The sequence below is a fragment of the Diaphorina citri genome, unplaced genomic scaffold, assembly GCF_000475195.1.
Source record: "Diaphorina citri unplaced genomic scaffold, Diaci psyllid genome assembly version 1.1 scaffold195, whole genome shotgun sequence".
NCBI classification, from domain to species: domain Eukaryota; kingdom Metazoa; phylum Arthropoda; class Insecta; order Hemiptera; family Psyllidae; genus Diaphorina; species Diaphorina citri.
In genome coordinates this window covers 207,366-233,526 of record NW_007377632.1, presented here as the reverse complement: position 1 = coordinate 233,526, position 26,161 = coordinate 207,366, and the positions used below count along the sequence as shown (strand labels likewise).

General features: G+C 36.9%; 1 protein-coding gene across 1 annotated transcript in view; it reads left to right on the top strand.

Moving 5' to 3' along the window:
• The first annotated feature begins 9,659 nt into the window (after positions 1 to 9,659).
• The window catches only part of LOC103505800, a 28,021-nt gene continuing 11,519 nt past the window's right edge, over positions 9,660 to 26,161 (top strand). Inside the window, exons 1-2 of the mRNA XM_026821036.1 lie at positions 9,660 to 10,276; positions 10,409 to 10,512. Of these exons, the coding sequence (XP_026676837.1) occupies positions 10,045 to 10,276; positions 10,409 to 10,512 (336 nt within the window). The 5' untranslated portion in view covers positions 9,660 to 10,044. The remainder of the gene's footprint in view (positions 10,277 to 10,408; positions 10,513 to 26,161) is intronic.

Here is a 26,161-nt window from a genome sequence, read left to right as displayed (position 1 = left end):
CTTATTAAATGCATAATATTGATCCAAGAATAATTAATCTACCTAATTGTCTATTAGAACTAGGGTATATTTACCTAGCTATGGGTATAGTTCTTACCTATACCTATTAACATTTTGATTCCATAATCAGTCGTATCCGTATGCCTGACTAACTACGGCATTGCCTACAAGGATTCCTGCTCAGTTGAGTGGATTTTGTTCACTTGATGTTAATATAAATATATTGTTAATCCTCTTCCTCATCTTTTTCTGCATCTTTTCCCAATCTTATCCGGGGTCAGCGTTACCCTCTTCTTTATTCTGCTCCTCCATACCCTTCTATCTAACGTCTCCTCCCTTCTCCATCCTTTTCTTGATAAGAAATAAGAATGACGAGAAAATTTACGTACATGGAGTAGTAGGAAAGGCATATCTAGTTTAACATTAATTCGCCTAAAAAACCAAACCTATATGAAAATGATAGTGAGTACTAAGCTGCCAATGTGCGACAGGCCTAATATCTATGTATGTTACTGAATCCAAAAGTTAAACTTGAACGGCGTTCAAACTCACATTGTGTTTGCGGCCATAAGCAGTACACATGCCGTTAGTTCTATAGAGGTGTACTCAGACTGTGGGTAGCATGGTCTCTGGTCAACTCAACACAAAGTCCCTCTTTCATGTTCAGTGAACGTTGTACAACCTTGATATTCAATGGTTGCAACTTACTGTACTTACAACTAAGTAAAGAGATAATAGACTCATTATTGCATTAATAAAATAAATAATGAACTCATACTTTTTCATGTTTAACACTTCATTGAATTTCAGTAAGGTCGAATTCGACATGAAATGCGTGAAAAGATCATTTTCTTCACTAAAACAATCATTCTATTCAAAACGAAATAGGTGAGTGAGTACCCAAGTTGTTTTTTATTCAAACAGAAGATATTATAGCTGCATAAGTAGATAATTAGGTACCTCATAATTCCTATAGGTCAATAGTATCTATATTGTACTGTACTGTAGCATTGTAGAGACAAAAGCGGTATAGAGTAGTCCTGGCTGGACGACTAAGTTCTTGATCTTGGCTACTTACATAGTTACCTACACATACATAATTATGATGTAGGTACCTACTTACATATAGCTCTTGGCCCCAGTCATAACTACTAGGACCTATACATTTATACATAGTACCTACATAAGTGCCTGCCATTAGATTATGATGTAATAATATTTGTGTAACAATGTAAATAGATTGTAGATACCTACCTATGTATGTACTGTAAATTGCACTAGCAAGAGTAACAAGGTATCTACAATCAGTTGAATCATTTGGTACCCAAGTATTACCTATAACGTATCTACCTATTATCTATAATACTGAACAAAGTTATCTCGGTGATTTTTACGTACATACTGGTATTATAGTTTGTCAATCTGTTCATTTGTCTGTTTGTTTCTTGTTTCACTATAACCTAGATAGGTATATGTATAACTCCTGTGAATAGTTGGCCCGATTTTGATAAAATTTGACGCACATGTGCAACATAGGTATGAAGGGAATTATTTGGTATGTAGCTGTCAAATGTGACAAGGATGCGACACGAAACTTTTGGTTAGGATCGGTGCAACGGTTGGCGGCATTTTACCGCTTTTTATCAACCAATCAGATTACTGAATCCAAAAGTTAAACTTGAACGGCGTTCAAACTCACATTGTGTTTGCGGCCATAAGCAGTACACATGCCGTTAGTTCTATATTGAGGTGTACTCAGACTGTAGGTAGCATGGTCTCTGGTCAACTCAACACAAAGTCCCTCTTTCATGTTCAGTGAACGTTGTTCAACCTTGATATTCAATGGTTGCAACTTACTGTACTTACAACTAAGTAAAGAGATAATAGACTCATTATTGCATTAATAAAATAAATAATGAACTCATACATGTATGTAGGTACTGTAAATTGCACTAGCACAAAAGTAACAAGGTATCTACAATCAGTTGAATCATTTGGTACCCAGGTATTACCTACGTATCTACCTATCTATACTGAACAAAGTTATCTCGGTGATTTTTACGTACATACTGGTATTATAGTTTGTTAATCTGTTCATTTGTCTGTTTGTTTCTTGTTTCACTATAACCTATATAGGTATATGTATAATTCCTGTGAATAGTTGGTCCGATTTTGATAAAATTTGACGCACATGTGCAACATATGAAGGGAATTATTTCATTGGATTTTGAGCTTTCGACGGACATGATCACTTGAAGAAAAGTGTTTCATTGCCGTTTTTATTTAGTAGCAATGAGACAACTGCTACATTAGACTCATGTGGTTTGTGTCGTACTGTCGTATGTCCCTCTTATTGCTGATTATAATGGCAGAATGACACCATAACAAATGTAGGATAGTTATAGGTTGGCAGTGTAGTGTGTCATGTAGACATCAGGTTCAGAGAACTTACAGCTCGAGGGTTATTCTATTTAGTGTGTCACTGAAGTTATATCATCGCTACTAAATCCTTCCTAATATAACTCTCAGACATTCGCTAAGCCGTTATATAGTTATGCTTCCTATCTAAATAATGATTATGTATAGCTACTACCTAGCCTAAAAAATAGTCATATTCCCTCTTATTGCTGATTATAATGGCAGAATGACACCATAACAAATGTAGGATAGTTATAGGTTGGCAGTGTAGTGTGTCATGTAGACTTCAGGTTCAGAGAACTTACAGCTCGAGGGTTCTATTTAGTGTGTCACTGAAGTTATATCATCGCTACTAAATCCTTCCTATAACTCTCAGACATTCGCTAAGCCGTTATAGTTATGCTTCCTATCTAAATAATGATTATGTATAGCTACTACCTAGCCTAAAAAATAGTCATACTAAGTAGACACATAAACGCTATAGTAGGTAACAGTCATGGTCTATTCACATATTACCAGCTTGTGATGATGGAAATGAAAGTAACAGTAGGCCCGTAAACATAAACGCTATAGTAGGTAACAGTCATGGTCTATTCACATATTACCAGCTTGTGATGATGGAAATGAAAGTAACAGTAGGCCCGTATAGTAACAGTAGGTAACTATAGGGTGTCTCAGATATTATTCTGGGAAAAACCAAAACGTCAGAGACAGTCGTTTGTAGAACTTGGAGAATTTTACCCTGGCCCGTATAGTAACAGTAGGTAACTATAGGGTGTCTCAGATATTATTCTGGGAAAAACCAAAACGTCAGAGACAGTCGTTTGTAGAAATTGGAGAATTTTACCCTTTTTTATAAGCTTTTTGCGACAGGGCACAAAGGACACAGAGTCACAGACAAAATATTTTTGATACAGAAACCTTAAGCTAAGTCTTTACTAAAATAGCATTCCCATCCCGGCATGCTATAAAAGCCAGCCTTAAAAAGTCTCGCCCAATTTCCAAGAAAATACCATCACGTGTAAGAAATATTGAACTAAAGTAGGTATACCTAAAATATATCAGAATTGAATTAGCATGTGCAAATGGCCTTGTCGCTAAATTGTATCAAAATAAAATAAATAAATTACCATGTCCTTGTTAAATATAGGTAGATATAGAATATAGATACTTGTATTGAGTATCCTCAATTGAAGATATTGACCCTTCTAATATGGTATACCAATCCGGTTATACTCATGTTGTCTTTGTTCTGAATAGATCCGGTTCCAAGTTTTGCAGGCAAATTGATTATCGGACGGAATACTTCATGCTGATTGGTGAATTAGAACTGACGACAGATATGCAGGTTTTATTTCCTAACGACAAATGCAGGTAATCAAAGTTGACTGAGAATAGGACTTCATGCTGATTGGTGAATTAGAACTGACGACAGATATGCAGGTTTTATTTCCTAACGACAAATGCAGGTAATCAAAGTTGACTGACAACGCATTCGTCAGATTTGATTTTACGTGCAACGTGCAATGCAAATGCTTTGCACGTTGCATTGCACAAGTCTGGACCCACCATAAGAAATATTGAACTAAAGTATGTACCTAAAATATATCAGAATTGAATTAGCATGTGCAAATGGCCTTGTCGCTAAATTGTATCAAAATAAAATAAATAAATTACCATGTCCTTGTTAAATATAGGTAGATATAGAATACTTGTATTGAGTATCCTCAATTGAAGATATTGACCCTTCTAATATGGTATACCAATCCGGTTATACCTACTCATGTTGTCTTTGTTCTGAATAGATCCGGTTCCAAGTTTTGCAGGCAAATTGATTATCGGACGGAATACTTCATGCTCGCAGAGTGAACGCCGCATCGATGCGGCGTAGGAATGAAAAACAGACCTCTCGGTACCACCGGGTTGACATTTAATGGCTAGCTTTACCTACTTACATTATGGCCGTCATGAGAAAAATCCCATTTTTTGCTACTGTAGGTCGCACCTAAAACTTCCAAGGACAAAACATCCTTTTACGACACTATTTAGATTTGTGTGCAGAAAGTAGGTACTTAGGTATTAGGTACCTACCTAGATTTGTGTTGAATATGGGCATACCACAGTCAATCATAATAGATATGTACCTACCACCCTACCAGTTACCTAAGTGTAGAAAGTCCAGGTATTATGATTGATAGGTAGGTAAAATTGACATTAAATTGATAGATACCTACCTAACTACATCCATTGATACTGGTGTAGCATACCACAGTCAATCATAATAGATATGTACCTACCACCCTACCAGTTACCTAAGTGTAGAAAGTCCAGGTATTATGATTGATAGGTATAGGTAAAATTGACATTAAATTGATAGGTACCTACCTAACTACATCCATTGATACTGGTGTACTTATGACATTATAGTCGGCAAATTACCTACAATTTGATGTTGACATGTATGGGGAATATGAATATGTAATTGCCAGATGTGTACATAGGTAAATCTAAACATCCTACTTGATGTTGACATGTATGGGGAATATGAATATGTAATTGCCAGATGTGTACATAGGTAAATCTAAACATCCTACTTTGCGTAAATATACCTACATCAGAGGAAATTTCAAAATCTGTACAATGTACATACATACCTAGTACCTACATATTATGAAGTTTTTGATTCCAAGCAATTACGGTGAAAGGTACCTACTTGTATTTCTGTGCTGATTCTAATGTCTCATACTCATAACATGACATACCCACTTACACATACCTACAGCTCTCATGACCTACCTGATGATGGATTTAAGTCTACATCATGATAAAACCATTTAGGTACCTGAGACTACTTTTTTCTAAGAAAAATATTTGTCCATCCTGTATGAAGTATATTATATTAGAATAGGAAGTTCATATTCAATTGATAGTTCTAGGTCAATAACAATAAAGTAGAAGAACATTACGATCGAGTCAAAGTGCAAGATATCATGTCCTACGCATTCGGATTTCGAGTTGAATCAGGGAAAATCCCTTGACTCGATAGGTAAACCTGGTGGAATTCTATGTATTGTGTAGTTTATAACTCTTTACGTAACTCTGTGTGCAAAACATTCCCCAAGGTTTCTATAGAAAACCTACAATCCTCCTTCAACAATTTATACTAGGGTATATTTATCTATCCTTACCCTTAGTTCAAAAGTTCCACACACATGCAAACACTAAATACAAATAATGTATATTAGATACCCAATATTATATTATGCTTTTATTTAGTTTAAGATCTCTATATCTATCATGTGTGGATCAAAATGAATCTTGCAACCACTTTGACCAGTCCCACTTCCTTGAAATTTGGTAAACACACAGACACACTTTTGTGCCGCCTGCCTTGTAAGCGTTAGGTTGCAGGTTTGATTCCTGCCCGGACAAACTTTATCTTAAACAGATGTAGATCACCACTATCGGAACAGCTGGCTCTCCACCTACATAAGTGCCTGCCATTAGATTATGATGTAATAATATTTGTGTAACAATGTAAATAGATTGTAGATACCTACCTATGTATGTAGGTACTGTAAATTGCACTAGCACAAAAGTAACAAGGTATCTACAATCAGTTGAATCATTTGGTACCCAGGTATTACCTATACGTATCTACCTATCTACTGAACAAAGTCATAGACATTAAACTTGTGCATGTTTCTGTATTGGAATTTGGTGTGTTCGTGTGTTGGGATGAATTTTCAAAGTTTGAAATGTGACGTTAAATTTTTGATTCAAGTAAGTAGTGTTGGATAGATGGGTTGTGAAAGAAATGAAATTGTGAACAGACCAGTAACAGTTGGATTATTTCAGCCTACTTTTCATTAAATAATAACCGGCCACATGGTACATACCTACTTATATAACGAGACAGTTCGAGAAATCACGGAGCCCTCCGACCCACTAAGTCAAGAAAGTTTAACCGCGTAGGGAATAACTTTGAGTATCTTGCTGTGAAGAAGAGCTTTTCTATTGACTGATGATACTAGGTAGATAGATAGGCAGAAGTGTAGCAACTACCTAAAATAAATAATAATAGATGTTAATAATAAGGTATTCTATTGAACTTCCAACCTACCTTGACACTCAATACATATAACATTCTTACAGGATGACTTATAGGTATAACTACAAAGTTCCAATATAGGGAATAGCTACCTGTGTTAGGGTAATAGTTGACATAATATACTCATCAACCCTTATCACATTTTGATCCTCATAATCATCTCAACCAAATTCCTAGTATGTGTAGGTAACCCTGGTTTTTATGACATGCTGATCCTGATGGCAATATCTGACATGTACCTACATATTGAATTATTGGATTCAGTAACAGTTGGATTATTTCAGCCTACTTTTCATTAAATAATAACCGGCCACATGGTACATACCTACTTATATAACGAGACAGTTCGGGAAATCACGGAGCCCTCCGACCCGGCAAGTCAAGAAAGTTTAACCGCGTAGGGAATACCTTTGAGAATCTTGCTGTGAAGAAGAGCTTTTCTATTGACTGATGATACTAGGTAGGTAGATAGGCAGAAGTGTAGCAACTACCTAAAATAAATAATAATAGATGTTAATAATAAGGTATTCTATTGAACTTCCAACCTATGTACCTTGACACTCAATACATATACCTAACATTCTTACAGGATGACTTATATAACTACAAAGTTCCAATAGGAATTAGCTACCTGTGTTAGGGTAATAGTTGATATATACTCATCAACACCTATCACATTTTGATCCTCATAATCATCTCAATCAAATTCCTAGTATGTGTAGGTAACCCTGGTTTTTATGACATGCTGATCCTGATAGCAATATCTGACATGTACCTACATATTGGATAAGTCTACATCATGATAAAACCATTTAGGTACCTGAGACTACTTTTTTCTAAGAAAAATATTTGTCCATCCTGTATGAAGTACCTATTATATTAGAATAGGAAGTTCATATTCAATTGATAGTTCTAGGTCAATAAATAGAAGAACATTACGATCGAGACAGTGTCAAAGTGCAAGATATCATGTCCTACGCATTCGGATTTCGAGTTGAATCAGGGAAAATCCATTGACTCGATAGGTAAACCTGGTGGAATTCTATGTATTGTGTAGTTTATAACTCTTTACGTAACTCTGTGTGCAAAACATTCCCCAAGGTTTCCATAGAAAACCTACCTACAATCCTCCTTCAACAATTTATACTAGGGTATATTTATCTATCCTTACCCTTAGTCCAAAAGTTCCACACACATGCAAACATATGGAGTGAGTACCCAAGTTGTTTTTTATTCAAACAGAAGATATTATAGCTGCATAAGTAGATAATTAGGTACCTCATAATTCCTATAGGTTATAGGTCAATGGTATACTGTACTGTAGCAGCGGCATAGAGTACCTATCTATCTACAGAGGTGCATGAGGTGCCTAATTACTAAAATTGTTATAAAGCTCATGAAAAGTTTCAAAGTTGTGATAAACAAATAGGGAGGGCCCTGAACTTTGGACTGAATAGAGAGCCAGATTATAAGATCACAGGGTTTACTTCCACCGAACAAACTCATGATTCTCGAAAACCAAGCACTTGGTACCTACTTTAGTTGGTAGGTTCTTCTCAAGATCACTTATGCTCGATAGCACAGAGAGTTTTCAGTTAATCCAGAGTTCAAGAAATACTGGCCTGTGTAAATCAGATGGGTGACAAAGAAAACCCTTGACACTGTGTTAACTCTCAAAGACTTCCACCGAACAAACTCATGATTCTCGAAAACCAAGCACTTGGTACCTACTTTAGTTGGTAGGTTCTTCTCAAGATCACTTATGCTTAATCTTAGCACAGAGAGTTTTCAGTTAATCCAGAGTACAAGAAATACTGGCCTGTGTAAATCAATTGGATGACAAAGAAAACCCTTGACACTGTGTTACTTACTCCCATGATGTTGACATGTATGGGGAATATGAATATGTAATTGCCAGATGTGTACATAGGTAAATCTAAACATCCTACTTTGCGTAAATATACATACATCAGAGGAAATTTCAAAATCTTGAAGATAGTTGTACATACCTAGTATCTACCTACATATGAAGTTTTTTGATTCCAAGCAATTACGGTGAAAGGTACCTACTTGTATTTCTGTGCTGATTCTAATGTCCCATACCATACTCATAACATGACATACCCACTTACAGCTCTCATGACCTACCTGATGAGAATGATGAGATACAAACATAGGTACCACTGGGTTGACATTTAATGGCTAGCTTTACCTACTTACATTACGTGGCCGTCATGAGAAAAATACCATTTTTTGCTACTGTAGGTCGCACCTAAAACTTCGAAGGACAAAACATCCTTTTACGACACTATTTAGATTTGTGTGCAGAAAGTAGGTACCTACTTGGGTATTAGGTACCCAGATTTGTGTTGAAGCCGTCATGAGAAAAATCCCATTTTTTGCTACTGTAGGTCGCAAGTCCGGGCCTACAAAACTTCGAAGGACAAAACATCCTTTTACGACACTATTTAGATTTGTGTGCAGAAAGTAGGTACTTGGGTATTAGGTACCTAGATTTGTGTTGAATATGGGTATGGGATGTTACAAGAACTTCTATCTTCTATTACTTTTTGTGACTTTGAGCTTCCAACGATATCTGTGAACGTGGTGAATGGTGTTCGTTTTCAGTTTGTCTTACTCGAATTTCGGATGTGTTTTAGTCGATAGGATTAAAAGCCTATAACTTTCAATTTAAAGGAAGACAAAGAATCTCAGCACAAATGCAATCGAATCGTGTAGATTCACAAAATCTTGAAATTAAACAATCGGTAAATTCGGGTCAAACAAAACATGAACGAAATTGATGATAAGGGAACAAGAAAAATATAACCTATAACTTTCAATTTAAAGGAAGACAAAGAATCTCAGCACAAATGCAATCGAATCGTGTAGATTCACAAAATCTTGAAATTAAACAGTTGGTAAATTCGGGTAAAAAAAACATGAACGAAATTGATGATAACGGAACAAGAAAAATATAAAAAAATATAACATTAGCCCGTCCATTTACAGTGCTCTCTTCATTTAGGAATTACTCCAGAGTTTTAACATAAAATCAGCCCGTCCCATTTACAGTGTAGGTAACCTACTGTGTGTAACAAAATTAGACTTCTCCTTTCACATTGCCCAAATAAAAAGTTGAATGACCCCTATAACTTTCAATTTAAAGGAAGACAAAGAATCTCAGCACAAATGCAATCGAATCGTGTAGATTCAAAAATCTTGAAATGAAACAGTTGGTAAATTCGGGTCAAACAAAATATGAACGAAATTGATGATAACGGAACAAGAAAAATATAAAAAATATAACATTAGCCCGTCCATTTACAGTGCTCTCTTCACTTAGAAATTACTCCAGAGTTTAACATAAAATCAGCCCGTCCCATTTACAGTGTAACCTACTGTGTGTAACAAAATTAGACTTCTCCTTTCACATTGCCTTAACCTATTACTGCATTCACTCCCTCCACCTGTGAAAGCTCATCATAGATCTTCATTAATATCAGTCCCGTAGCATGGGGCCACCCCGGGCAGACCCCCCTGACACGAAGGAGGAAGAGTTTCACCCGTCACTACGCCTCTGTCATGTGGAGCGACCGTGTAGTGGTTCATGTGGGTTTCATCTGAGCCGTACACAGTGGGATCCATACCCCTGGGTTAGCGGTGTGGAGGCTGGCTCAGCGGCAGAGGCTGCAGGTCTCGTGATGGGGGATTGTGTACTGGAGGTGAATGGGGAGGATGTGCTAGGAGACTGAGTGCACACTGATGCACCAAAACTATCTAACATTACTTGACGTGGTAAAAATTGCACATCAGCTTTTCACAAGAGAAAAGAGATCAGAAAGCACACTGCCTGGATAGTGGATACCGGTGTGCTAGGACAGAGGATAGGGGAGGTGGCGGTGAAGGTGAAAGCCAAGGAGGGATATGTCAAACTATTGCTGTGGAATGCTGGAGCTGCCGAGGCTGGCAATCACAGTGGGGTAAGATTTTCACTTATTTTTTGCTGGAATTTCAACCAGCTTCAACACTATTGACCTTAGCACTTTACCAGGCTGACTGCACTTTGGAAGGGCCAACAGCAGGCGTTTTCCCAGACGATCACCCGTCCAAATACCATCGATGATCAACGTTGCTTAGCCTCAGTGATCTTTTACAAGGCGAGGAATTTAAATATCCTTTTCCTTTTTATACTACTGTTAGGCACCTTGTTCTTGTTACCTACATATGTACCTACATATTAAACCTACTAACCAGTTCTCATGTGTGAATTTCCTCTTGTAACAAAGAAAATACTCTAAATGTAACCAATAACTAAGGAAAGACATGTAGAATATACAGTGTAGTGGGTGTTATTCTGTTATTATACAGTGGTAGAATGTTCTACTGATGTGTAATCTGCTAAGTAAACTTTGATGTGAATGATGGAATCAGTGGATGTTTCATATTTGATGTATAAAAAATGAGTAAATTATGCTAGAATATTAGAAGTTAGACTACCAAGTATAGTTTCCGGTTTCCCCATTGACTTCTTATTAGAGATGGGTGGATTTCTGAATAAAATGAAAGATAAATTGTTCATTTCTCATGTGTGAATTTCCTCTTGTAACAAAGAAAATACTCTAAATGTAACCAAGAACTAAGGAAAGACATGTAGAATATACAGTGTAGACTGTAGTGGATGTTATTATACAGTGGTAGAATTTTCTACTGATGTGTAATCTGCTAAGTAAACTTTGATGTGAATGATGGAATCAGTAGATGTTTCATATTTGATGTATAAAAAAAGAGTAAATTATGCTAGAATATTAGAAGTTAGACTACCATGTATAGTTTCCCGTATCCCCATTGACTTCTTATTAGAGATGGGTGGATTTCTGAATAAAATGAAAGATAAATTGTTCATTGTCTCATTTGCAAATAACCTAGATAAGGAAATCAAAATCACAAGCAATTTAGTGACGTCACAATATGCACATGGTATAATCACCCGTCCAAATACCATCGATGATCAACGTTGCTTAGCCTCAGTGATCTTTTACAAGGCGAGGAATTTAAATATCCTTTTCCTTTTATACTACTGTTAGGCACCTTGTTCTTGGTGTGCTAGGACAGAGGATAGGGGAGGTGGCGGTGAAGGTGAAAGCCAAGGAGGGATATGTCAAACTATTGCTGTGGAATGCTGGAGCTACCGAGGCTGGCAATCACAGTGGGGTAAGATTTTCACTTATTTTTTGCTGGAATTTCAGCCAGCTTGAACACTATTGACCTTAGCACTTTACCAGGCTGACTGCACTTTGGAAGGGCCAACAGCAGGCGTTTTCCCAGACGGTCACCCGTCCAAATACCATCGATGATCAACGTTGCTTAGCCTCAGTGATCTTTTACAAGTCGAGGAATTTAAATATCCTTTTCCTTTTTATACTACTGTTAGGCACCTTGTTCTTGTCAAATAGGGAGGGCCCTGAACTTTGGACTGAATAGAGAGCCAGATTATAAGATTACAGGGTTTATTTCCACCGAACAAACTCATGATTTTCGAAAACCAAGCACTTGGTACTTACTTTAGTTGGTAGGTTCTTCTCAAGATGACTTTATGCTCGATCTTAGCACAGAAAGTTTTCAGTTAATCCAGAGTTCAAGAAATACTGGCCTGTGTAAATCAAATGGGTGACAAAGAAAACCCTTGACATTGTGTTACTCCCAAAGTTCAACGATATCTGTGAACGTGGTGAATGGTGTTCGTTTTCAGTTTGTCTTACTCGCATTTCGGATGTGTTTTAGTCGATAGGATTAAAATAGGGCTAAGTACGTACTTACTAGGAATTTACAACAGTAATGGAACTTTTGATACCTTGTGATTCATCTTTAGGCAGAGTATTAGTACTCGTACGTAGGTACTTAGAGGTAGCGTAAACACTCCTAAGTCCTATAACAACTAGGAAGCTATAGGAACCTATACAAAAACATTTACCATCCGTTCTTTATTGATCTATTCGGTCAGTTTGGCAATATTGGTAGTGACGTGCTGTGCATAGTCAATTTATTACTTGACGTTTTCAACTGCCAACTCTTCAACCAATTTGGTTTTCTTTGTTTCTAGCCATCAACCACAATATCCTCACAGGATATCATCAGGTTGTTTTATTATTTAATGTTTTACCTGATGACAATATTTGATCATGTATTGTGATGATGATCAGTTGATCATTGGTTGATACCTGTGATGGGATAGTTTGGAATCAGAAGTGACAAAATCTGATGAGGCTGGCTTCCCGGAAATATTAGTAGCAAAAGGTAGTGGCGAATGTTAATTGGCGAATGTGTTTGGCAAGAAAATAATAATAATAATTGAGTAGGAAATCCAGTAGCCGAAATGCAATAATTTAGCAACAACAAAAAATGATAATAATAAAAAAACTTATGAAACACAATTACTCCAAGAATCCAGGCCAAGTTCCCAGTGAGACTCCTAGGGTCTATTTCTAGAAAGTCTAGACTCTGATTTATGTAGATTGCAAAACATTTCCTTCAATTCATTTGTTGAAAAGAAAGTCAATCAGACCGTAGATGTCTTGGTTTCTGGTACACCACCACACTAACCGCATTGACTAAAATGGTTTTTGAAGAGTAGGTAGTGTAGATTTTAGATTATAATTTTATGTAGAGTCTGACGCCAAATCCATTTTCTATATTTGTGATTTGTGTAGGTTCTTCGGATTTGATTACTCTCATAAATTCACAACCTACAACTTTCAACTTTCAATCAATAACCAAATAACTACATCACCTGTACGAGGAAGTGGTTCACAGGTAAACTGTAGAACTGAGAAAAGAGAACCTCCGGTAACCCTAACAGACCGATCAGACCTTAATTTCATTGAGGAAAATTTTCTTATGTTAAACATGTTTCTCAAAAAGTTTTAGCAAAATCTGATTCGCCGTTCAAAAGTTAGGGTGAAACAAAGAAAAAAAATAACAAACATACATATTACATACGTACCTATACGCAAACTAAATGCAAAATCGCCGATTTAAAACCTAGAGTTCACTTCGCTCTGTAGGTAGATAATGTGCTTTGTTTCTCTTCATGGTATCGGATGAGCATCCCGTTATATCATCCTTCATGGAGATTTAGAGTATTTAGAGTTAGAGTATTTAGAGTTAGAGTATTTAGAGTAACTTGGGCTGGTTGCATTGAAAATAAGTTAGTAACTTTCAATAGTTATAGTTCTTGTGACATTTTATGCACCTGTAATTGAATTGTTTATGATGAAAAAAAGTTTCTTGAGTAAAGCAGCTTTTAAAGGTGTTTTTGCTATCCATTAATCCATTGGAGGTGTTCTTTAGATTTAGGTAGATAGGTTTATACTTTATACATACCTATAGGTTCTGAGTAAGTGAGCAGTGAGCATAAGTACACGGAAATTATTCTGTTTTAGTCTCCGAGCGCTCTAACAGGATTAAAGAAATACATGAACCTGTATACCCCGGGATAAATACAACAGTCCCTCATAATCACAGTAGAATATTATAATAAGAACACACAGTAGAATAGTTACAGGTACATCAGCATAACTCCAACACTTTATTGTTGTATTCCTGTTGTTCTAGAACTACTATGGTGCTACTTTTATCTGCTTTAGTCATTATCAAGTTGTTATTAGCTAGTTTGAGTCTAATGCTTTTCATAATACGTACGTCCCTGTTTCTTTGTTTCCCATTGCACCTCTCCTCTTTGTTTACATTGACCGATACTTGATGTAACAGGGTGTGCCTATCAGTCATACGCATGGCGGGTATTCTACTCTGTATGGAGACTACTACATTATTGACGAGATTGTCATCAAACTTGGGTGATGTTGCATATTTCATGCCTTTGTTAAGTAGAGTTTGTTCCTTCTCTTCAAAAGTGACATCTGATAGGTTGATGAATCTTTTTTCGAACTGTCGGTCTATGCTGTGGGTTCTAGTATTCAACCGTTTAGAGTTGAGGAGGGATTCTAGCTTTCTCTGTTGTCTTAGTCTTTGACTAGTCACTACACTGTGGGCGATACCCCTAACTTTCTCATCATATGAATCAAATTCAACATTTGTTACCTGGTGGGCTAGTTGTAGGTGCCAGAACATCTGCTCTAGGTATATTGTGTCGCGTAGGGCATATTTCTTCTTCAATTCTTTGATAAGTATTTGGCGTGTCACCGTTTCTGCGTAGTGTGGCAATTTGATTTTCACATTTACACTAATAAACTTCGGACAGACCCTGTAGTCTAAACACCGTTTGTACTTAAGTAAAAAGTATTTACTTAAGTAAAAAGTATTTACAAAGGATGTCAAAATTAAATAAATTAATTAATAACTGGCAACTCAAGGCAACAGGCAATTCTATCCATTTCTGATGGGAAGCCTTGCGGCGTAGAGCAACCACTAGCAACACAAAAAGCAACGCCGCAAGGTATAAGGCAACGCCGCATGCGGCGCGGCAATGCCGCATGCTACAGGTTGCTGTTGCCGGTTGCTTCCTAAATTGCCCCAGTGTAAAGGTACCTTTAGGTTAGGGTATTTAGAGTGACTTGGGCTGGTTGCATTGAAAATAAGTTGGTAACTTTCAATAGTTCCAGTTCTTGTGACATTTTATGCACCTATAATTGAATTGTTTATGATGAAAAAAAGTTTCATGAGTAAAGCAGCTTTTAAAAGTGTTTTTGCTATCCATTAATCATTGGAGGTGTTCTTTAGATTTAGGTAGGTCTATACATATATTATATATGTTCTGAGTAAGTGAGCAGTGAGCATAAGTACACGGAAATTATACTTTTTTTTTTGTCTCCGAGCGCTCTAACAGGATTAAAGAGCGCCGTAGCGCTCCGCCCCGCCAAGTCAAAACATTTTGACAGCGTAACAAATACATGAAACTGTATACCCTGGATATAAATACAAAAGTCCCTCATAATCACAGTAGAATATTATAATGGAGATATGATCATATTTTGATCGCTAAAATCTCCATAAGAAATACACAGAGTGCAGAGACTGCGGGAGAGAAATGTTCCGCTCTCGACTAACATTTTTGAGTTTCAAAACACACTTCCATGTGAGGGGAGGTAGTGACCTTGAATGAACCGCGCTGAGGTTAGCGGTTAGATGTTAAATAAAATGCACCTATTATAATCATCCATACGTTACCTACTCGAGGATGAGCCGATGAGGACCACTGCACCACCCAGAAACCAAGTGCACCCAAAATATTTCAATGAATCAGGTATTTTTATGAACGCCGTTCCATTCCCTGCTTATGCAATGTGTACAGCACAGTATTCGTCAGTTCAATAGCCACATCCACTATTCTGACATTTAAGGTGTAGGTAAGCGCTAGGCCGCGGGTTCGATTCCCGCCCGGGGCGTAAAATGGTTTTCAACTTTGGAGGTCGATTAAAAAAAAATCCACTTTGCCCTTATTAAATGCATAATATTGATCCAAGAATAATTAATCTACCTAATTGTCTATTAGAACTAGGGTATATTTACCTAGCTATGGGTAGGTATAGTTCTTACCTATACCTATTAACATTTTGATTCCATAAACAGTCGTATCCGTATGCCAGACCAACTACGGCATTTCCTACAAGAATTCCTGCTCAGTTGAGTGGAGTTTGTTCACTTGATGTTAATATATTGTTAATACAAGAATTCCTGCTCAGTTGAGTGGAGTTTGTTCACTTGATGTTAATATATTGTTAATACAAGAATTCCTGCTCATTTGAGAACCCTATAATAACCAGGGTCACTGCTTGTTTGTGCCAGTTCCTTTGGTAGCAATATTCCACGGACGTGACTTCTGCACAAGTACCCTTTATTCTATTTTCCTAGCTTAAAATGAATGGTAAAGGACATAATATTATTATTTATCAATAATAATGTGCTTGTGTTAACAAGGTATCAATTTGTACGTTTTTTTCTTTCCACAGTTTCTCTCATTTTTCTTGTTGCATCCCTTGTTATTATTGCTTTTCTTCTTCTTGACTACAATGCTGAAGCAATCTTCACTTCCTTGGCAAGCAGCGTTGTCACTATATCCAGAATAATATTCATCCTCCTCCTCTTCATCATCTTCACACGAATCCTGCCCCTCTTCATATCCATTCTTCTTTTGTTTCTTATTACACACGACTTGATAGAGACCGGACGTGCCTTTGCATTTCATCACGCAGAATAATTCCTGGTCGGAGTCAGTTTCTTCCTCTGGTATTTCTTCACACTCACAGCAGTATGATGGTTTCTCACACTGATTATCAGATGGCATCATATTACATAGACATTGTAAGTTCCTCTCGCTTTTCCTGCCGTTTTTGCAGCTTTTTGATTTGGTGGAACATTTACTTCTACTTGTGTTGGAATTTTTCCTAGTGCATTGTTGTCCCTTTTCCTTTTCAATATAGACATTAAACTTGTGCATGTTTCTGTATTGGAATTTGGTGTGTTCGTGTGTTGGGATGAATTTTCAAAGTTTGAAATGTGACGTTGAATTTTTGATTCAAGTAAGTAGTGTTGATCCTGGCTGGACGACTAAGTTCTTGATCTTGGCTACTTACATAGTTACCTACACATACATAATTATGATGTAGGTACCTACTTACATAGCTCTTGGCCCCAGTACATAACTACTAGGACCTATACATAGTACCTACATAAGTGCCTGCCATTAGATTATGATGTAATAATATTTGTGTAACAATGTAAATAGATTGTAGATACCTACCTATGTATGTAGGTACTGTAAATTGCACTAGCACAAAAGTAACAAGGTATCTACAATCAGTTGAATCATTTGGTACCCAGGTATTACCTATACGTATCTACCTATCTACTGAACAAAGTCATCTCGGTGATTTTTACGTACATACTGGTATTATAGTTTGTCAATCTGTTCATTTGTCTGTTTGTTTCTTGTTTCACTATAACCTAGATAGGTATATGTATAACTCCTGTGAATAGTTGGCCCGATTTTGATAAAATTTGACGCACATGTGCAACATATGAAGGGAATTATTTCATTGGATTTTGAGCTTTCGACGGACATGATCACTTGAAAAAATAAAAAAAGTGTTTCATTGCCGTTTTTATTTAGTAGCAATGAGACAACTGCTACATTAGACTCATGTGGTCTGTGTCGCACTGTCGTAGCATGCTCAATGCCCATCCCCTTGTATGTCCCTCATATTGCTGATTATATATAATGGCAGAATGACACCTTTGCTGACACCATAACAAATGTAGGATAGTTATAGGTTCGCACTGTAGTGTGTCATGTAGACTTCAGGTTCAGAGAACTTATAGCTCGAGGGTTCTATATATTTAGTGTGTCACTGAAGTTATATCATCGCTACTAAATCCTTCCTATAACTCTCAGACATTCGCTAAGCTTAGTGCCAAAACACGTTTTGAGGTCCCTAGAGCCTAAATCCAAAGTTTCAGCCATTGGTCCGTGAGTGTGTCTGTGTGTGTGTCTGTCTGTAAACAAAATATCTCGAGAACGGTAAGAGCTAGAGAGTTGAAATTTGGTATGTAGCTGTCAAATGTGACAAGGATGCGACACGAAACTTTTGGTTAGGATCGGTGCAACGGTTGGCGGCATTTTACCGCTTTTTATCAACCAATCAGATTACTGAATCCAAAAGTTAAACTTGAACGGCGTTCAAACTCACATTGTGTTTGCGGCCATAAGCAGTACAAGTACACATGCCGTTAGTTCTATTGAGGTGTACTCAGACTGTGGGTAGCATGGTCTCTGGTCAACTCAACACAAAGTCCCTCTTTCATGTTCAGTGAACGTTGTAAAAAAAAAAAAAAAAAAAATTCCCTCCCTCCCTCACAAGCAAAACTTCTCTTCTCTAACCTTTGGTGTTTAGTATACGCCCAGGTACCACTCTCATTTTAAGATTTTTCAGAATATTACTTTTATCAGGTACCTATCATCTACCACAAGCACATCAAACAGGTTGTGTCTCAGTCAACATAATATTTCTATTGTTATGAATGAACATATCAATAGTTCATTCATAATGTGCTGATGTCTATGTTAGGAACAAAGTATAGGTACTCGTGCTGCTAGTAATTAATATTCTGGTCTAGTTACTTTACTCATCCGATGAGGATTTCAAGGTGAATCACTAATCGCTGATTCTTAAATCAGAAGCGACCAGGCGAGGGTACACTAGGTATGTACGGGGTTGGCCACTAAACGCACTACCTAAGAGATGATACTTTACAGACTACCGTGTAACCTCCGTGCCTGAGTGGGTATCACACTAGACTTGCTCGCCGGAGGTTCTGGGTTCGATTCCGGGAGGGGTCGAAGTTTTTTCGGCTCTATGCTTGTAGATCACACTAGACTTGCTCGCCGGAGGTTCTGGGTTCGATTCCGGGAGGGGTCGAAGTTTTTTCGGCTCTATGCTTGTAGTTTTTTTTTTTCTAATCCTATACCTACCTGTGCCTACCGATGAGGATTTCAAGGTGAATCACTAATCGCTGATTCTTAAATCAGAATCGACCAGGCGAGGGTACACTAGGTATGTACGGGGTTGGTCACTAAACGCACTACCTAAGAGATGATACTTTACAGACTACCGTGTTAACCTCCGTGCCCGAGTGGGTATCACACTAGACTTGCTCGCCGGAGGTTCTGGGTTCGATTCCGGGAGGGGTCGAAGTTTTTTCGACTCTATGCTTGTAGTTTTTTTTTTCTAATCCTATACCTACCTGTGCCTATACAGCTATAAAGTTACCTTTAGTAAATTAGTAGGTACACTCGTACAACTTCCTTCCTCCTGTGAGTACTGCTGTGCCTAACAGAACAGATTGGCATTCGGCCAATCATATTATTCATACAAAGACTTACCTACCTATAATTACCTAGATGACGTGACGTTTATTTGAATGGTAAGATAAACGTAAAGTTCTAATACGTCTTTGTTTTATTTAAAACTGTTGGAAAATCATGACTGAATAATGTTAGTTTTTTGGGGTGGGATGGATTTTTGTTTATTTTTTGTGGGCACTTGATTTATTTTGGGAGGAACGACTTGGCGGGGTCTTTTTTATGTAATTACCTAGATGACGTGACGTTTATTTGAATGGTAAGATAAACGTGAAGTTCTAATACGTCTTTGTTTTATTTAAACTGGAAAATCATGACTGACTAATGTTAGGGGAAAATCATTGTATTGATTCTACATAGATTGCAAAACATTTCCTTCAATTCATTTGTTGAAAAGAAAGTCAATCAGACCGTAGATGTCTTGGTTTCTGGTACACCACCACACTACACCGCATTGACTAAAATGGTTTTTGAAGAGTAGGTAGTGTAGATTTTAGATTATAATTTTATGTAGGTAGAGTCTGACGCCAAATCCATTTTCTATATTTGTGATTTGTGTAGGTTCTTCGGATTTGATTACTCTCATAAATTCACAACCTACAGCTTTCAACTTTCAATCAATAACCAAATAACTACATCACCTGTACGAGGAAGTGGTTCAGTAAACTGTAGAACTGAGAAAAGAGAACCTCCGGTAACCCTAACAGACCGATCAGAGGATTCTATTTAATTTCCAATCTTAGGTGACTTCTAGGAGTTCCAGGTAGAAATCTGACACTGGAAAAATTCCTAGCTTGGTTTGACGCGAAATTTTCACGGTTTTCACTTTTCGCTTTCAAGTTAGAGGTTTTTCCTTGGACGTCCAGAATCAATATCTGGATTATCTGGGGCTTCTTTTATGTCATTTGTCCAATGTGAATTTAAAAATAATTTTGTTTAGAAAATATGTAGACACTGAAAATGTTGTGTTTTACTTTGTTGTAGGTGTTAAATATCATAAAGTCCAGGTATTATGATTGATAGGTAGGTAAAATTGACATTAAATTGATAGATACCTACCTAACTACATCCATTGATACTGGTTTAAACATGTTTCTCAAAAAGTTTTAGCAAAATCTGATTCGCCGTTCAAAAGTTAGGGTGAAACAAAGCTTATGTTAAACATGTTTCTCAAAAAGTTTTAGCAAAATCTGATTCGCCGTTCAAAAGTTAGGGTGAAACAAAGAAAAATAACAAACATACATACCTACGTACCTATACGCAAACTAAATGCAAAATCGCCGATTTAAAACCTAGAGTTCACTTCGCTCTGTAGGTAGATAATGTGCTTTGTTTCTCTTCATGGTAGGTATCGGATGAGCATCCCGTTATATCATCCTTCATGGAGATTTAGACTATTTAGAGTTAGACTATTTAGGTGACTTGGGCTGGTTGTATTGAAAATAAGTTAGTAACTTTCAATAGTTCCAGTTCTTGTGACATTTTATGCACCTACCAGAATCAATATCTGGATTATCTGGGGCTTCTTTTATGTCATTTGTCCAATGTGAATTTAAAAATAATTTTGTTTAGAAAATATGTACTCGTAGACACTGAAAATGTTGTGTTTTACTTTGTTGTAGGTGTTAAATATACAATATACCCAATTACCTATACACATGTACCTACTCTAGATTCCTACAATTTCTAAACGGTGTTCCAATAGGAACGCCCTGATTTGTTATGTCAATCTCAGCCTACCCCATGCATTGATTTGTTTGAATTTGATGCCAGGTTGTTCCTTAATGTATGCCATTTTATCATGGCTAGGTACATAAAACAGCACCTTTTACTAATACTCCAATTCTTCTCAGCCTACCCCATGCATTGATTTGTTTGAATTTGATGCCAGGTTGTTCCTTAATGTATGCCATTTTATCATGGCTCGGTACATAAACCAGCACCTTTTACTAATGCTCCAATTCTCCAAACGTACCATCAAAATTCCTAGTGATTAGCTGATTAGTTGCAATTTCAAAACCTCTTAAGCCGACAAAATCTCTCGAGCGATTAAGCTCATTTTTGGCATATTGGCTTTGTTAATAAGCAAAATATGCGCTGTAGGTCAACTGAAAACACAGAAGTGATTCATAAAAAATCACTAGATTACTTAAACTGACCGTCCAGTGTGGTTTCCGTGCTGGAGGCTGGAAAATGGTGAAAATTGGGTCCAATGACTGGGCTTCTGCAAGAGAGCACTTGGGCTTGGGGGCATATGATTGGGGCATATGATATGAAAAAAAGTTTCTTGAGTAAAGCAGCTTTTAAAGGTGTTTTTGCTATCCATTAATCCATTGGAGGTGTTCTTTAGATTTAGGTAGGTCTATACATACCTATAGGTTCTGGGTAAGTGAGCAGTGAGCATAAGTACAAGGAAATTATTCTGTTTTAGTCTCCGAGCGCTCAAACAGGATTAAAGAGCGCCGTAGCGCTCCGCCCCGCCAAGTCAAAACATTTTGACAGCGAAACAAATACATGAACCTGTATACCCCGGGATAAATACAACAGTCCCTCATAATCACAGTAGAATGATTAGCTGATTAGTTGCAATTTCAAAACCTCTTAAGCCGACAAAATCTCTCGAGCGATTAAGCTCATTTTTGGCATATTGGCTTTGTCAATAAGCAAAATATGCGCTGTAGGTCAACTGAAAACACAGAAGTGATTCATAAGAAATCACTAGATTACATAAACTGACCGTCCAGTGTGGTTTCCGTGCTGGAGGCTGGAAAATGGTGAAAATTGGGTCCAATGAATGGGCTTCTGCAAGAGAGCACTTGGGGGCATATGACTGTTATTCAATGCCATACATAATGCCAAAGTGTGTACTTTCGATAGAAATATTCCTTTTTTTGATACTCCAAATAACCTGCGTTTTATGAAATGTGGGCGTTCTTGGAACACCCTTTACTAGATCTACAAGCTGGAGGTTTGTTACGTATTACCCACAAAGTTCTGAACTTGTTTCACCTAAACCAACAAAAAATCCCGACTAGTACAATTATTTATACCTATAAATAATAATAATAATTGATTCTTACTCATCTTTTATGGAAACTGTTCTCCCGATAGTATGCCTACTTGTACAACTATCGGATGATGATGAGAGAGAGAGAGAGAGAGAGAGAGAGAGAGAGAGAATAGTGAAATCAGAAATTATTCAGTAGGTAGTGGTAGTAATAGTGACAAATCATTGAATGAGTCAACATGAGGCAACCATCAGAACAATGAACCTAAAGGGAAAGTGTGGAAAACAGTCAAATCATCAAGAGATACCTAGTGAGTATTAGACTATAAGCATGAAGTATAGGTAGGTAGTTATATCTAGGTACCTAAGCATGTACTAAAATAATGGAGGAGTTGCAATTGGGAAAATATTAATATATTAATAAAAGGTCGATTCTTACGTAAAAAGTTGTGAAAAATCCAAATCTGAGGTCAAAAGTCGGAAAAAGGTCAAAAATTCAATTTTTAATTGCCGTTCTAATGAAAAAGTTCGAAAAATTGTGACGTCAGATTTCACGTCAAAATGCGCAGAAACGCTTGCGCACAAACAAACGACGCGGGAGTTATGAATTATGACGTCATCGCCTACGGGAGCGTATGCCGTGACATCAAAGTTTTCGATTTACCGGTATTTTTCAAATCGATTTAGATTAGATTAGATTTTTAAATTGTTGTATTTAAATAAATTTTGTTACAATGGTTGGTCTATACATACCTACGAGGTTTCCGTGCTGGAGGCTGGAAAATGGTGAAAATTGGGTCCAATGACTGGGCTTCTGCAAGAGAGCACTTGGGCTTGGGGGCATATGACTGTTATTCAATGCCATACATAATGCCAAACTGTTAGAAAAGAAAAATTCCGTTGGTCCTCATTTTTCCTGCTCTATGACTTTGAAACATCACCCAAGTAAGCGCAACTGATCCATTATAGTAGACATTATGGTACATGGATAGGGATAGGTATACATATTTTCTTATTCAAGTACCTACCCACCTAATAATACCTAGGAACCTGGATAGGTACCTAATTCTCATAACTACTGTCTACAGTTGGATTATTTACAGTACCTAACTACCTATGTATCTATTTACTTACTACTGTCTACTGTGTACACCTGATTTTAACATTTAACTGTTTGCTCCATTTAGATTCAGACATACTTACTTTTACTAATTTAGGTTTGTAGGTACCTACATTTCTAATTTCCTACTGTACCTACTGTGTGAACCACAGAATAATAAAATAATTGTAAACTTGAAATTATTTTTCTCATGCCAAGAAAGCTCCGTTAACAAAGAAGTAGGTTGTGGCAACCTGGTTTCTAATAGAATATATGTACATACCTACTTATAAATCTTATGATAATATAATGATTTGCTAATTATGAGGATATACACTTCACCACGTGAGATTAACCTATAAGGTAACTAAGCTGGTGACCTCGGTATACCTATATAGTAGCAAAATCCTGTGTTAAATTTAATATATTATATATTTATATTTACATAACATGATTCTGGTATGTACCTAGATAGTTGAAAGAATGTCCCTGAATCTCCTGGTGATCATAAAAATTCATTCTTATCCATATGCATTTACCATGAGTTGGGGGAGAGAGGGGTGGATCCTACTAAATTAAAATATGCACAGCAGATCTTTCAGTCTCCTCTCATTATTAGGAATTTGGTAAATTGACACATCCACTAATCAGTTTTTACTCTCACTCTCTCCTCCCTGTTGTTTCTACTGACTGTAAGATAGGTATGCGCTAATCGCTATAATAAGAATTATCGATGGATATGATTAGTCGATTAGACTGAGATTATCCAGCCTAGTTATAGTTTAGTTGGTAGTGCGTCTGCCTTGTAAGCGCTAGGCCGCGGATTCGATTCCCGCCCGGGGCGGATTTTAACCTGATGGGATAATGTTCGTTCTCGAACGGCTGGCTTTCTCCTATCCTGTCTTCCTTCTCTCTTCGATTTCGGGACGATAAGACCATAGCAGTTACAGTTCCCTCTGTCAAACCTCTTAAAAAAAGCCTCAAAAGTTAATTTGACTCCATTTATCACTTGCTGTCTGGCAAGGATAAAGGCTTCCATTTATAATTTGCCTTTGCCCTTTGGATCAATTAAAAGAAAATAATAATAAACCTGTGTGGTGTATGAAATGGTAATGTTAGTGTTTGAATGATATTGAAAGAGCTTATGGTGTCGATAAAATCACTACATGATTCCACTCCAGAATACTGGAATTTAAGTTATAAATAAAATTACAGTTCTCTCTCTCCCCCTCAAAAAAGTGCTACATATAATTTTGTTACTAATCACCTACTCGGTGTATAATTTAACATCAATAATGGAAAACTAGGAAACCTCTAGTTATAACAACTTTGCATTGAGTCCTTATTTATCTGTTCAAAGAATCTTGCCAAGATGTTAGTAAGTGAAAACTTAAAGACGCACATGCAGGGGAGAGATTTGTATTTGCATTTTTTTCCCCTCTTCAAAATAAATCCCTAAGCTCTAGCTGTTGATTTACTACTTACAGTACCTAAAGTACCTACTTACAGTACCTAAAGTACTTACTTACAGTACCTAAAGTACCTACTTACAGTACCTAAAGTACTTACTTACAGTACCTAAAGTACCTACTTACAGTACCTAAAGTACTTACTTACAGTACCTAAAGTACCTACTTACAGTACCTAAAGTACTTACTTACAGTACCTAAAGTACCTACTTACAGTACCTAAAGTACCTACTTACAGTACCTAAAGTACCTACTTACAGTACCTAAAGTACCTACTTACAGTACGAGTATACCTACAGATCACGTGGTGTACGCATAGGTATGGTAAAATATTGAACATTGGCAAACAAACATTGGATAGAGTCCAAGCACTGCTTTACTAAAGTTCGAATGTCAATGATTTGCCAGCAAGCTGTACGGTATTTATGAAATTTATGTACTTGTATATTTACATTTATGTAGATACTTGTTATCTAATCTAACATGACCTGGTCTATCCTGAAACACCTCCTACAAAATGGCAGATACAAGAGACCCGGTTTGGTCTTGAAATTGTAGTTATTTAACATTAGGTGGATAATGGTGGGAATAGCCAACAGTTGCAATGAAAAAGCCTTATTTGAAGAGGGAACTGTGACTGCTGAGGTCTTATCATCATCCCGAAATCTAATGGAGTAAGAGGGCAAGATAGGAAAAAGCCAACCGTTCCGAGATAATACCTTATCTGTTTAGGATAAAATTAAACCCGAGCGGAAACCGAACCCGCGAACTAGCGCTTACAAGTCAGGCACGCTATCTTCCACGATAAATCCTGGCTAAAGGTCAGGTAATGGCCTTCTGTCAACATATACCTGTATCTGATTAGCTGTTGTACCTTGTACCGATAGGTAATAGTCGCAAAAAACTACTTGAAAAAAAAAAAAAAAAAAATGTGATGACCACTAAGTACGAAAGTAGGTACGTAATAGTTATTACCTATACTAAGTATAATAGATAATGTGGTGACATGCATTGTGAATAACATGACAGAGATTATAACAGGACACACAGACCTCTCTATCATGGCAGTGGTTGTGGTAATCTGATTCAAATTACAATAAAATTACATGTTTGGGAAGTAAATAGCATCTGTTTTCTGTTATGAGTTTGGTGTTAATGTTAGATAACATATTAGGGTAGT